Source organism: Microcaecilia unicolor, chromosome 6 (genome assembly GCF_901765095.1).
Source record: "Microcaecilia unicolor chromosome 6, aMicUni1.1, whole genome shotgun sequence".
NCBI classification, from domain to species: Eukaryota; Metazoa; Chordata; class Amphibia; order Gymnophiona; family Siphonopidae; genus Microcaecilia; species Microcaecilia unicolor.
Window position 1 is genome coordinate 193,058,105 of NC_044036.1, and position 14,793 is coordinate 193,072,897.

General features: G+C 47.8%; 1 protein-coding gene across 1 annotated transcript in view; it reads left to right on the top strand.

Annotated features, from left to right (window-relative positions):
• The window catches only part of SEMA3B (semaphorin 3B), a 229,508-nt gene extending 216,740 nt beyond the window's left edge, over positions 1-12,768 (top strand). The window contains 1 exon segment of the mRNA XM_030205932.1: positions 10,190-12,768. Coding sequence (XP_030061792.1) covers positions 10,190-10,660 — 471 coding nt within the window. The 3' untranslated portion in view covers positions 10,661-12,768.
• The last annotated feature ends 2,025 nt before the right edge of the window (positions 12,769-14,793 follow it).

The following is a 14,793-nucleotide window of genomic DNA, read 5'->3' on the forward strand; positions in this document are numbered from 1 at the left end:
AATTGAACAGAGAGAGACCATCAATTAAGAATCTGAAATGTTCATTATTGTACAATAGTATACCGGACCGAAACTCCCCCTCCCCTTTCTCCTCTATTTCCATTGATCTCCATTCCTAATCCTGCCCTCTTTCCTCTTACCTCTCCTAACCCCGCCCCAAGAAACAAAAGATAAACACCATCTAACATGAGAGGTTTTACTCTGCTAACCTCTCAGTATACTCCTACCTACCCAGTTCCTTTTCCCCCCTCTTCACCCCCCTACTAAAATTACCCTCCCCTCATAGAGTTGGTCTGAAGAAAGTTTCGAAATATACCGTACAATTAGAGGTCTAAGTTATTAATAACCATATTTTGCACTTTAGAAGATAAACTCTCAATATATCTTTCCCATATTAACCAAAATTGTTTTTCCCTACGATGACTCAATCTAGCATCTTGAGCTTCCAACACCATCAATGTGTGTAGGACATTCTTCCAGTGCAAAAAGAGGGAACCACATTTTGTGTCCAATATTGCAGAAGACATTTCCTCCCTATTACCCCCACTTTCCTCAGTATTATCTGTTCTCCTTTCCCTATCAGCCCAAAAGCATGTCCTTTTCCAAACAAAAAAAACAGTGGGATAAATGAATTTGGTTTCCGTAATAAATTCTCAAAGTATCTGTGTACCACTCTACCCCCTCCAAAAAATTTGCGCCTCTTGACATGACCGTAGTGCGTGCGATATTGAACCCTCCATGATACCACATTTAAGGCAGAGGGACAAAAGAACACATCCAGCTTTATGGGCTTGAATCTGGGAGAAATAAGGCCACTGAATTGTTCTGTAGTGCCATTATCTCAGTAACGCACTGCATACCAACGTAGAAGTATTTGATAAAGAAGCTTTATACCTAGGTGTAACACTTATTCCTAAATCTACCGACCACAATCTATCCTAAGTATCAAAATCTTGAAGTGGAGCGAGTTTTCTTGTGTATATTTACTACTGATACTGCGTTCAGTAAATCAATAGCTATAAATTCATATACCGTATTCATAGTCCCCATAAAGAAGCCTATATGTTTCAATGCCTGGACATAATGATGGAGCTGATGGTGCGCAAATCTATTCGTGTTTAAAAACTGATATCCCTGCTGCAGAGTCTCAAAAGATAATATGCTCCCAGCTTCCATAAACATTTGATTTAAATATTGGAATCCCCTCTCCGCCCACCTCCAAAAGACCGCATTCTCTAAACCTGGGGTGTAAAGTGTAAATTCCCCAGTACAGAAAGGTGACCACTTTCCAAGGTCTTTTTTTTCCTTAAAGTTAATGATCCAACTATATTGGGCGTAGAAAAACATGATCTCTAAGAGATTGTGGCAAATGACAGGTTTTCACCTGAAGCACATAATTTAGGTGCAACATAGTGAACAAAGCCTTTTCAATATGTAAGGGGGATATAATCATCCAATTTCATTATCCAGTCTTTTATGTGCCTCAAGAGACATGCATGATTATAGGCATAAATTTGGTAATCCCAAACCACCTTTATTCCAATTCCCATAGAGCCTAGAAAATGGTATTTTTTGTTTCTTCCCCACCCCCAGATAAATTTGGTTAAAAGTTTTTTTGTAATCCTAATAGGTCCTTCCTTAATATCCAGATGGGGAGAATTTGAACATACAACCACTTGGGAAATAAAACCATCTTACATGAGCTTATTCTCCTGACCAAAGACAAAGGGAGGGTTTTCCACACTTCTAATCTTTGTTTAGTGTACTGCATCAGCTAAGGGATATTTGAGGAAAGCGAAGATACTTACGTGTAGCAGGTATTCTCCGAGGACAGCAGGCTGATTGTTCTCACATGTGGGTCGGCGTCCATGGCGGCCCAAGAATGGAGGATTTTTCCAGCAAAAATCAAAAAAAGCTTTAAGACAGCTTCCGGAGCGCAAGGGACTCGCACCGCGCATGCGCGGCCATCTTCCCACCCGCGCGCGTCCGTTCCCTCCTCAGTTATATCAAAAAAGCAAAGAAAGAACAATAACTCTAAAGGGGAGGAGGGCGGGTTGGTGAGAACAATCAGCCTGCTGTCCTCGGAGAATACCTGCTACAGGTAAGTATCTTCGCTTTCTCCGAGGACAAGCAGGCTGCTTGTTCTCATATGTGGGGTATCCCTAGCCCCAAGGCTCACTCAAAACAACAAAAGAAGGTCAATTGAGCCTCGCAACGGTGAGGATATAACAAAGATTGACCTACAAAGAAACATCTAACTGAGAGTGCAGCCTGGAACAGGGGTGGAGTTGGATTCTAAACCCCGAACAGATTCTGCAGCACCGACTGCCCAAATTGACTGTTGCGTCGGGTATCCTGCTGGAGGCAGTAGTGAGATGTGAATGTGTGGATTGATGACCATGTCGCAGCCTTGCAAATCTCTTCTATAGTGGCTGACTTCAAGTGAGCCACCGATGCTGCCATGGCTCTATGAGCCGTGACATGATCCTCAAGAGTCAGCCCAGTTTGGGCATAAGTGAAGGAAACGCAATCTGCTAGCCAATTGGAAATGGTGCATTTCCCGATAGCTACTCCCCTTCTGTTGGGATCGAAAGAAACAGACATTTGGGCGGACTGTCTGAAGGGGCTTGTCCGCTCCATATAGAAGGCCAATGCTCTCTTGCAGTCCAAGGTGTGCAACTGACGTTCAGCAGGGCGGGTATGAGGACGGGGAAAAAATATTGGCAAGACAGTTCACTGGTTCAGATGGAACTCCGACACCTTCAGCAAGAACTTAGGGTGCATGCGGAGGACTACTCTGTTATGATGAAATTTAGTATAGGGAGCATGGACTAGCAAGGCTTGCAGCTCACTGACTCTATGAGCTGAAGTAACAGCCACCAAGACCTTCCAGGTCAAGTACTTCAGATGGCAGGAATCCAGTGCCTCAAAAGGAGGTTTCATCAGCTGGGTGAGAACTGGTGGCAGTTTGACAGGGGGCTTTGACAAAAGCAAACCTCTCATGAAGCGAACAACTAAAGGCTGTCCAGAAATAGGCTGACCTTCCACACGTTGATGGTAAGCACTAATCGCACTAAGATGAACTCTTTCAGAGTTGGTCTTGAGATCAGACTCTGACAAGTGTAGAAGGTAACATAGTAACATAGTAAATGACGGCAGAAAAAGACCTGCATGGTCCATCCAGTCTGCCCAACAAAACTAACTCATATGTGCTACTTTTTGTGTATACCCTACTTTGATTTGTACCTGTCCTCTTCAGGGCACAGACCGTATAAGTCTGTCCAGCACTATCCCCGCCTCTCACCACTGGCTCTGGCACAGACCGTATAAGTCTGCCCAGCACTATCCTCACCTCCCACCACCGGCTAGCTCTGCCACCCAATCTCGGCTAAGTGTAGAAGGTATTCAAGCAGGGTCTGTATAGGACAAGAGCGAGGATCTAGGGCCTTGCTGTCACACCAGACGGCAAACCTCCTCCATTTAAAAGAGTAACGCCTCTTCGTGGAATCTTTCCGGGAAGCAAGCAAGACTCGGGAGACACTCTCAGAAAGACCCAAGGAGGCAAATTCTACGCTCTCAACTTCCAGGCCGTGAGGGCCAGAGACTGGAGGTTGGGATGCAGAAGGGTCCCCTCGTTCTGAGTGATGAGGGTTGGAAAACACTCCAATCTCCACGGTTCTTCGGAGGACAACTCCAGAAAAATAGGGAACCAGATCTGACGCGGCCAAAAGGGAGCAATCAGAATCATGGTTCCGCAATCTTGCTTGAGTTTCAGCAAAGTCTTCCCCACCAGAGGTATGGGAGGATATGCATACAGAAGGCCTTTCCCCCAATGCAGGAGAAAGGCATCTGACGCTAGTCTGTCATGGGCCTGAAGCCTGGAACAGAACTGAGGGACCTTGTGATTGATCTGTGTGGCAAAAACATCCACCGAGGGGGTGCCCCACTCCCGGAAGATCCTACGTACAATGCCCATGTTGAGCGACCACTCGTGAGGTTGCATGATCCTGCTCAACCTGTCGGCCAGACTGTTGTTTATGCCTGCCAGATACGTGGCTTGGAGAAACATGCCGTGACGGCAAGCCCAAAGCCACATCTGGACAGCTTCCCGACACAGGGGGTGAGATCCGATGCCCCCCTGCTTGTTGATGTAATACATGGCAACCTGATTGTCTGTCTGAATTTTAATAATCTGATTGGACAGCCGATCTCTGAAAGCCTTTAGAGCGTTCCAAACCGCTCGCAACTCCAGGAGATTGATCTGAAGACCTGATTCCCAGAGGGACCAAGCTCCTTGAGTGCGCTCCCCACCCCAGGAGAGATGCATCCGTGGTCAGCACTTTGAGAGACTGGGGAATTTGGAAGGGACGTCCCAAGGTCAAATTGGATCGAATTGTCCACCACTGAAGGGAATTGTGAAAATCGGTGGACAGCTGGATCACATCCTCTAGATTCCCTGCAGCTTGATACCACTGGGAAGCTAGGGTCCATTGAGCTGATCTCATGTGAAGACGGGCCCTGGGTGTCACATGAACTGTGGAGGCCATATGGCCTAGAAGTCTCAACATCTGCTGAGTCGCTCTGGCCATGGAGACAAGAGACAGAAGAGTGTCTGCCCTCGCCTCGGGAAGATAGGCATGAGCCGTCTGGGAGTCTAGCAGAGCTCCTACACATTCTAGCTTTTGAACTGGAAGAAGATGGGACTTTGGGTAATTTATCACAAACCCGAGTATCTCCAGCAGTTGAATAGTCATCTGCATGGACTGTAGAGCTCCTGCCTCCGAGGTGTTCTTCACTAGCCAATCGTCGAGATAAGGGAACACATGCACTCCCAGTCTGCGTAGCGACGCTGCAACCACCACCAGGCATTTTGTAAACACCCTGGGTGCAGACGCCAGACCAAAGGGCAGCACACAATACTGAAAATGCTGTGTTCCCAGACGAAATCGAAATCCTGTGAGCGGGAAGTATCGAAATGTGTGTCTTAGCATCCTTTAAATCCAGAGAGCAGGTATTTGTTCAGGGCCCTTAGGTCTAGGATGGGACGCATCCCCCCTGTTTTCTTTTGCACCAGAAAGTACCAGAAAGCCCTCTGTGCCCAGGTGGAACGGGCTCGACCGCATTGGCGCTGAGAAGGGTGGAGAGTTCCTCTGCAAGTACCTGCCTGCTCTGGAAGCTGAAGGACTGAGCTCCCGGTTGGCAATTTGGAGGTCTGGAGATCAAATTGAGTATGTACCCTAACCGAACTATTTGAAGAACCCACCGGTCGGAGGTTATGAGAGGCCACCTTTAGTGAAAAAAGTTTAACCTCCCCCTGACCGGTAGATCGTCCAAGCACAGGTACTTTTATGGCTGCTGTGCTCAGCTGGAGCCAGTCAAAAGCCCGTCCCTTGCTTTTGCTGGGTAGCTGCAGGGGCCTGTCTGGGCATACGCTGTTGACGTAAACGAGCGCGCTGGGGCTGAGCCTGAGAAGGCTATCAGGAAGGTGGATTGTACCTACGCTTATTGTAAGCATAGGGGGGCAGTCCTCCTTCCCTGGCAAAACCGTCTACCCGTTGAGGTAGATGCTGAAGGCGCCCGGTGGGAGAGATTGTCGAGGGCGGTTTCCCGCTGGTGGAGCTGCTCTACCACCTGCTCGACTTTCTCGCCAAAAATATTATCCCCAAGGAACATCCGCAAGCCGCTGCTGGGTTCGACTATCCAGGTCAGAGGCACGCAGCCATGAGAGTCTGCGCATCACTATACCTTGAGCAGCGGATCTGGATGCAACATCAAAAGTGTCATAAGCACCCCTGGACAGGAATTTACGACATGCCTTCAGCTGCCTGACCACCTCCTGAAAAGGCCTGGTGTGCTCCGGAGGGAGCTTGTCCACCAAGTCCGCCAGTTGCTCAACATTGTTCCGCATGTGGATGCTCGTGTAGAGCTGGTATGATTGGATCTTGGACACGAGCTTAGAGGACTGATAGGCCTTCCTCGCAAAAGAGTCCAGAGTCCTAGACTCTCGCCCCAGTGGCGCCGAGGCAAAATTCCTAGTACTCTTGGCTGTCTTGAGAGCAGAATCCACACCCATAGAGTCGTGAGGTAACTGGGACCTCATCAACTCAGGTTCTCCGTGAATCCGATATTGGGACTCAGCTTTTTTGGGAATGGTGGGATTACTGAGTGGTTTCGTCCAGTTCCTAAGCAATGTCTCTTTAAGGACATTATGCAAAGGGGGCAGTGGACGACTCCTTAGGTGGTGAAGGATAGTCAAGGACCTCGAGCATCTCAGTCCAGGGCTCATCCTCAGTTACCACCGGGAAGGGAATGCCCACAGACATTTCCCGGACAAATGACGAGAAGGTGAGACTGTCCGGTGGAGAAAGCTTCCTCTCAGGTGAAGGAGCAGGATCAGAAGGAAGACCACAAGACTCCTCGGAAGAGAAATACCTGTGATCTTCCCCTTCATCCCATGAGATATCCTCCTCGGTATCGGACAAGAGTTCTCTAACTGCAGTCCAAAACCGGGCCCGTCTTGACGCCGAGGAATGCCATCCTCTATGGCGATGCCGAGAAGTCGACTCCCATGCCGGCAGTGATGAAGCTCCCTCCAGCGACATCGACGGGGAGTTGACCTGGGAAGCAGTCGAGGCCGATGCCGCAAGCGGTACCGGCGTCGGGGACCGCACCACAGGCATAGAGCCAGCTGCCGCTTCCATTGACAGCACCGAGGGCGCAAGCACCCCCAGTACCGAGACAGGCTGACGCAGCAGCCCTTCCAGGAGACCTGGAAGAAGGGCTCGGATGCGCTAGTCTAGAGCCGCTGTCGAGGAAGGCTGTGGGACCAGTGCAGCAGTCGGCGTCAATCTGTGGAGGCCTGGGAGGCGGTACCGAGCTGTCTGAAGATCTACGCACCGACACCTCTTGTATGGAGGGTGAGCGCTCCTCCCGGCATCGACGCTTCTCGGGTGCCGAACCCTTTGACGCCCCGGAGCTCCCAGTACCGTGTCTCAAAGGAGACCGATGACGATGCTTCTTTGCCTTCATTCGAAGCACGTCACCGGCACTCCTCGGTACCGACGAGGAGGACGAGGAATCCACAGCAGGAGCCCTCGAGACAGGTGGAGACCCACTCGATGGCTCACTACTCCCAGCTAACGGTGAAGTCCGGACAGCCATTACCTGCGCTCCCAATGTCAATGCCATCCCCGGTGCCAATGTCGACGTCGACGCCGAGGAATCAGTCGGAGCTCTGAAAAGACAGTCCCAAAGAGCTCTTCTCGATGCCTGTGTCTGCTTTTTCAAGCTCAGACACAGCTTACAGGCGTCTGGGCGATGATCGGGCCCAAAGCACTGGATGCACCATGAGTGCGGGTCAGTGCCCGAGATCAACCGCTGGCACCGAGCACACTTCTTGAAGCCGCTGGGAGGCTTCGATGACATGAGCGGATAAAAGGGAAAAAACTAAGAATATAAGGATTTTTTTTTTTAAACTGGAAAAAAGAAAAAGACAAAGAGGCAACGTAAAACAAAAAGAAAGCGCAAACAAGAGCGCTAAAACGCCGAAGTCTTTCTCTGAGCCTGAGAGAGAGAGACCGACACGCAGCCACTCTCCTCCGCAGAAAAAGAAAAACTGAGGTGGGAATGGACGCGCGCGGGAAGATGGCCGCGCATGCGCGGTGCGAGTCCCTTGCGCTCCGAAAGCTGTCTTAAAGCTTTTTTTGATTGTTGCTGGAAAAATCCTCAGTTTCTGGGCCGCCGTGGACGCTGACCCACGTGAGAACAAGCAGCCTGCTTGTCCTCGGAGAATAAAGTTTCCTGAAGTTGCTTGGTAGCTGTATTCCCAGGTATCTGAAACTTCCCTGGGCCCATTTAAGTGGGAAAGTGTCACCCCAGCCCCTTTGAATGGAAACATCAGTTACCATAGCCTCCAACTTGTGTGTTTAACCTAAACTGAAAAATCACCATAATCTGCAATATTCTCCAATAGTGTAGGTAGTGAATGGTGAAGGGTTGTCAGATGCACAACTAAATCATCAGTAAACACTGAGATTTTAAATTCTTGTTGTCCTAGCCTCACCCCTTTAATTTCATTATTCGACATGATCTCTTGTATGAGAGGATCTGGTGTCTGAACAAATAAAAGCAGGGACAGAGGACATCCCTGCCTGGTTCCTTCTTCAATAGAGAACAGATCTGTATGAGTCCCATTCACCCACACTGATGCTCCTGGGTTTTATTACAGTGTATGGATAGCATCCTGAAAATACCCCTTTATACCATAGTGCTCTAGAACCCCATGTAGAAAACTCCAAACCACCCAGTCAAATATCTTCTCCACATCAAAACTTACTAGCAGAGAAGACATCCCCCACACCCTGGTTGCCTCCAGTGTTGCCAAAAGTCATACTCCGCATATCTTGATTAGACAAATCCCACTTGGGGATCTGCTATGATACATAGCAATAGCCTCACTAAGCGATTTGCTAAAACCTTAGCCAGTAGCTTGGTTTCAAAGCAGAGCAATGAGATTATAGGATTTGGGGGCAGTGGGACCTTTCCCAGGTTTTGGGAGCATTATAATATTACTGAACAAGTTGTCAGGTAATGAATGCGTAGGTATTATTTTGTTAAACATAGCTGTTAAAAGGGTGGTTATCTTATCCCTCAAGATTTTGTAAAACTCAGAACGGTATCCATCTGGGCTGGGTGCTTTCCTAAATGCGCTTTGCTAGATATCCCAGGCTACCTCTTTCTCACTGATGAGACTATTAAGCAGCTCTCTATCCACTTTGCTCATATATGGCAAGTCATAGTAACATAGTAGATGACGGCAGAAAAAGATCTGCATGGTCCATCCAGTCTGCCCAACAAGATAAACTCATATGTGTATACCTTACCTTGATTTGTACCTGCCTTTTTCAGGGCACAGACCGTACAAGTCTGCCCAGCAGTATTTCCCGCCTCCCAACCACTGGCTCTGGCACAGACCGTATAAGTCTGCCCTCCACTATCCTCGCCTCCCAACCACCAACCTCTCTTCCCCCAACTGCTCTGCCACCGTACTGCACAAGATTCCTTTATGCATATCCCATGCATGTTTGAATTCCGTTACCGTTTTCATCTCCACCACCTCCCGCGGGAGGGCATTCCAAGCATCCACCACCCTCTCCGTGAAAAAATACTTCCTGACATCTTTTTTGAGTCTACCCCCCTTCAATCTCATTTCATGTCCTCTCGTTCTACCGCCTTCCCATCTCCGGAAAAGATTTGTTTGCGGATTAATACCTTTCAAGTATTTGAACGTCTGTATCATATCACCCCTGTTCCTCCTTTCCTCCAGGGTATACATGTTCAGGTCAGCAAGTCTCTGCTCATACGTCTTGGAACGCAAATCCCATACCATTCTCGAAGCTTTTCTCTGCACCGCTTCCATTTTTTTAACATCCTTCGCAAGGTACGGCCTCCAAAACTGAACACAATACTCCAGGTGGGGCCTCACCAACGACTTGTACAGGGGCATCAACACTTCCTTTCTTCTTCTGATCACACCTCTCTCTATACAGCCTAGCAACCTTCTCGCTATGGCCACCGCCTTGTCACACTGTTTCATCGCCTTCAGATCCTCGGATACTATCACCCCAAGATCCCTCTCCTCCTCAGTACCTATCAGACTCTCACCGCCTAACACATAAGTCTCTCGTGTCCAAAGAGTTAGTATTATCTTTCCAGTGTAGTTTTGTGAAAAAATCACGAAACAGACTACCTATTTCTATATCTGATCTTATTATAAGAACATAAGAATAGCCATACTGGATCAAACCATCTAGCCCAGTATTCTGCTCCCAAAAGTGGCCAATCCAGGTCACAAATACCTGGCACAAAACCAATTAGTAGCATCATTCCATGTTACCAATCTTGGGACAAGGTGTGGCTTCCCCTATGTCCACCTCTATAACAAACTATGAACTTTTCCTTCAGGAAATTGTCCAAACCTTTTTTTAACCCAGATACACTAACCGTTGTTACCATGTTCTCCAGAAGCAAGTTCTAGAGCTTAACTATTCATTGAGTGAAAAAATATTTCCTCCTATTTGTTTTTAAAGTATTTCCATGTAATTTCATTGAGTTTCCCATGTTTGTCTGCGCTCAGATAAGTTTCTTGAAGGCTCGGTTTCTAAAATGTCACATTTTAATGTCTCCTCAGATTCAGACGGACAACCGTATTGTGAAGACAGACCGAGGTATTCTGCTACGTAACGTCCTCCGCAAGGATGCTGGTATCTACCACTGCCATGCCATTGAGCATGGCTTCACCCAGACTCTCATGCTCCTCTCTTTGGAGGTAATTAGCACCCAGAAAGCCGACTCCATCTCCCAGGAAGAAGAGACTTTTGAGTCGCTGTCTTCTCCTGTCAGCCGTAAAGTCTGGTACCGGGATTTCCTGCAGCTCATTGACCACCCCAACCTCGATACTGTGGACCAAGTATGTGAGCAACTCTGGATTCGCAAGAGTCATCAGCCGAAGAAGAAACCACCACCGCCACTCCCACCACTCAATGTCAAGAGCAAAGCCCACAAGTGGAAGCACCTGGAGGAGAAGCGGAAAGCTAGAAGCCGACGGACACATGAGCCACTGCGTGCTGAGAGAGGCCCTCGCAGTGCCTCCATCTGGTGACCAAAGTCCTTGGAGCTTGTTCCATGAACCTTTGCAGTTGAGCCTATGTAGGTGAAATGAATTAAACAGAAAAAAAAAACTCAATGAAACATGAATCCCTCGGAAAGCCTTATTGTGCAGAGGACAAAAGAACTCTTTATCAGTAAACCACTAATGTTTGAAGTTTACACGTGTAGTCTGTAGGTGAAAGAGTGGAATTAGAGTTAGCTGAGGCTCTTTGGAACTGGATGGAGCTGATCAAATCAATGAAGAAAGAAAGAAAAAGTGTGTCAAGGAGTGGGTCTTGTAGGTCTCTCATTACCAATGAACATGGTAATGTAGAAAAGCATTTATATAGTACAAAGACGAGGCCTTGTGTATTGGATCTGTAACAAGCCAAAGGAGAGAAGCATGTGTTCCTACAAAGATAAGAAAGGTAAATGAGGAATGAGACAAAAGTTTTGGCATCGAGCAATCCCAGCCCTGAGTCTCTGGTAGAATGCCATGAGAAAAAGCAATATAAAGAAGACACCCTTTCCTTTTCGGCTTTTCTCATTCCCTACTTCTCAATGTGGTGGTCCAATCCTTTTCTGCCTTTCTACTCAACTAGTTTCCTCTTAAAAGTTCCAAGTTTCTGTCACTGACTCATTTGCAGACTGTATATATGAAAGCATTGCAACTACTTTCTTTACCCCTTCCCGAACTTCCATCCCCAAAAGTCAAAGGGACTTGGAAAGATGGCTAACTGGATATATCAGCTCCATGGTGTATTCTGAACTGTTACCATGACTGAAGGAGCAGGTAGTATAAACTCTTCTCCCCTTCCCTAGGACAACACAATCACTTACATATTTATTAATGAACTGTAATGGATGAATGTAAAACCATCTGAGGAGAACACACATCCTCAAACACTCCAGCTTTAGACTAAATGGTTAAAAGTCCTCTTTGTTAAAAGGACCATCTGAAAAATCTGTGGCTGGAATTTTCTTGGAAAGCAAGAGAGGTTTCATAATATTGTAAAATGTTAAAATGTTTCAATGGTTGGGGCAGTGGGAAAGTTTGCATTTCATGGTTGTGTTTGATCCAAGAGGTTCCACAAGTCAAGAATGAGCTGAGCTGCAGAGAACCTTCAGTGGCTGTAATGCCATCCAACAGATAAAGCCAATCTCAGCTCTCACTCCAAAGTCCCAAGACACTGAACTTATTTTGAAAGCTATATTGAGTTATGCTGGATTGTAGTATATCTTAGTGTTCAGTTGTGAATCGGTACAGCAAAGAACAGGACCGAGCTCTCCTGACCACCTTCAATAATAGTTGCAGAAAACCTAGCCACCAGCCAGGACAGTAGACGAAAAGCAGAAGTTTCTATCCAAGTAATAAGCACCCAAACTGCTTTTATGTTCCAAAGCCGTGCCTCTTGACAGTTATTCCTATGAAATTACAGGCCATGCCAGCTGACCAGTGTACCTGCATTGTTCTTAAGATTCCCGGCAGCTGAAGATAATTGTTTTGAAAGCTGTACAAACATTGCAGTTATGAAATGACCAGCTGCCTCCTTAGCCCTCATCTCCTTGCCTTCTGGTTCAGTTAGTTATAGTCTTGTCTGTTCACAAGCAGAAGTAACAGGAACAGTCAAAATGCACTTATGATCCACTAGGCTACAAGACCGAAGACTCTATAAATCATGGTACATTTTTTTAACTCTTGTTTTTGCTCAGAGGATATGGGGTTATATTTCTGTCTGCAAAGGAAATGCTCAAAGTATCAAGTTCACAAAGTGATTAAAGAGGAGGGATAAAAATTAATGATGTCATCTGCAAGGTTTGGGGGGGAATGGATTTTCATGGCTGAGGAGGCTTCCTGGAAAAGGCCATCATCTTTGGCTCTCAACCGAGGCCAAAGAACCAATTGCAATATGTTCGGGCCCGATTAAGTCCCCAGGCAGAGGAGGTTGCTTCTTCAGCCTTGTATGGGGCCTGGATGGCAGCAGCAGGGAGAAAAGAGAGGGATGAGAATACAGAGAAAAGTAGGAGGGGCAGAGGAGTGTAAGAGGGATGAGGGGTTCAGCCCTGGGTTCAAATGTTGCCTAGGCAGTTGCTTAGTGCAAGCCCAGAGTGGTGAGAACATAATACATAAAATATTTTTGTTAGTGGGGCTGGGACTGGTTTACACCAGGAGATCGAATAAGCCGCTTTCAGATTTTTAAGACACGCCACTCAATAACTCAGACAACTCCAGATAATGTGTTCCAAACCAAATATTTAAGTAATTCACTAAGGGGCCCGTTTACAAAGATGTGGGAGGGCTAACACATGAGTAGCGCGCACCCAATCAGCACTACCGCCAGGGTAGCACCTGCAGCCGGCGGTAATTCCAATTTTGGCATGTGCTGAATCCCACAGCAGAAAATAATTTTCTATTTTCCACCACAGGAGGGGGCGTGCCCGGCGGTAACCAGCAGCGCACCCATGTTGGCGTGTGCTGCATGGTTACCGTGTGGATAGCATATGAGCCCTTACCGCTAGGTCAATTGGTGGAGTAAGGGCTCAGGCCATAAATAGGCGAGTGCTAGTTTTAATATTAGCACAGGCCTTTTTCCAAGACGCAGTAAAAAATGGCCCGGCACGTGCCTAAAAGACACACCCACACTACCGCAGGCCACTTTTTACCGCAGCTTTGTGAAAGGACCCCAGAATGCAATCAAATTCTCCAGTGTGGCAGAACAGACAGTAAGACAGCAGTAACAAATAATTATTTACAAAGTCTATAAGGTACTTCACTCCCTTATGGGCCGATGATCAGAAGACCCGCACTGTTCCAAATGGCGCTCTAAAAATAGCACTGGAACAGCACAGGGCTATAAAATCTCTATGATCAAATCTAATAGCATGCAAATTTATGTGCACCATTAGCTCTGATCATAGGGGTACTTCTGCGGGAGAATTGTGCCCGGGCATGCACCCAAGGCACAATCCTCCCGCAGAAGAGGTTTGACAGGTCTGGGATTTTCTCCCAGACCTGTCAAACCTAAGCCCTCCCCCAAACACAAGACCTGCAGGTCTGATGGACTTCCAGGCCCTTCTCCCCAAAGCACAAAAACCCTGGTGGTCCAGTGGGACTGCTAGCTTCCCACTCCCACCCCCCACATCGCACAAAAACACCCTGGTGGTCCAGTGGGACTGCTATCTACCCATCTCCACCCCCCGATGGCCTACTTCTCCATAGTGGTGGTGGTATTTGAAGGAGGGAGGGACTAGCACTCCCTCCCTCCTCTTCGGGGGTCTTCCCAAAATGGTGGCATCCCACCCTGCCTGGTGTATCCTGGGATGCGCTGGGCAGGGCTTAACTTCCATATATGTGTTAAGCCCTGCCCTGCGCATCCCAGGATGCACTGGGCAGGAAGGGACGCCACCATTTTGGGAAGACCCCCGAAGAGGAGGGAGGGAGTTCTAGTCCCTCCCTCCTCCTACTACTACCACCACGAAGAGGTAGGCCGCCGGGAGGGGGCAGATAGCAGTTCCACTGGTCCACCAGGGTGTTTTTGTTCAATGTGGAGGGGGGATGGGAGGGGGAAGCTAGCGGTCCAACTGGTCCACCAAGGTTTGTCTGCATTGGGGTGGGGGGCCTGGAGGTCTTGTGTTTTGAGGGGGGCAGGCTTAGGCTTGACAGGTCAGGGAGAAAATCCCAGACCTGTCAAACCTCTTCACTGAGTCTCCCTTATTCCTCCCTCACTAGCAAACCCTAACGCCAGCTCTGAGTTGGCATAAGGTTTGCAGCGGTAGCAGTGCCCTAGGTTTGGTGTGCTGCCCACTGATCGTGAGGGATGAATGCGGGAGACCCTTGTTTGCATGCATTTGCATGCAGTTAGCATTCAGAGCCGGCGAGTTATTACATGCGCTCACTGGCTCTGATCATCGGGTGGGAGCAATCACAGGAGCTAGTATAGCGCTATTGGCCTCTAGCGCCCATGTTTGCTTCTTATCAGCCCATTAATGAACAAATGCTTCAATCTTTTTCTCTCTCATGTCACACCACAGGGTGTACCAGGGATTTAACACAATTCTCTTTATCTCTTTTTCCTGATGCTAGGGGCAGATAGGATAACTTACAGGCTTATTTTCAAAAGAGAAGGGCGCCCATCTTTCGACATA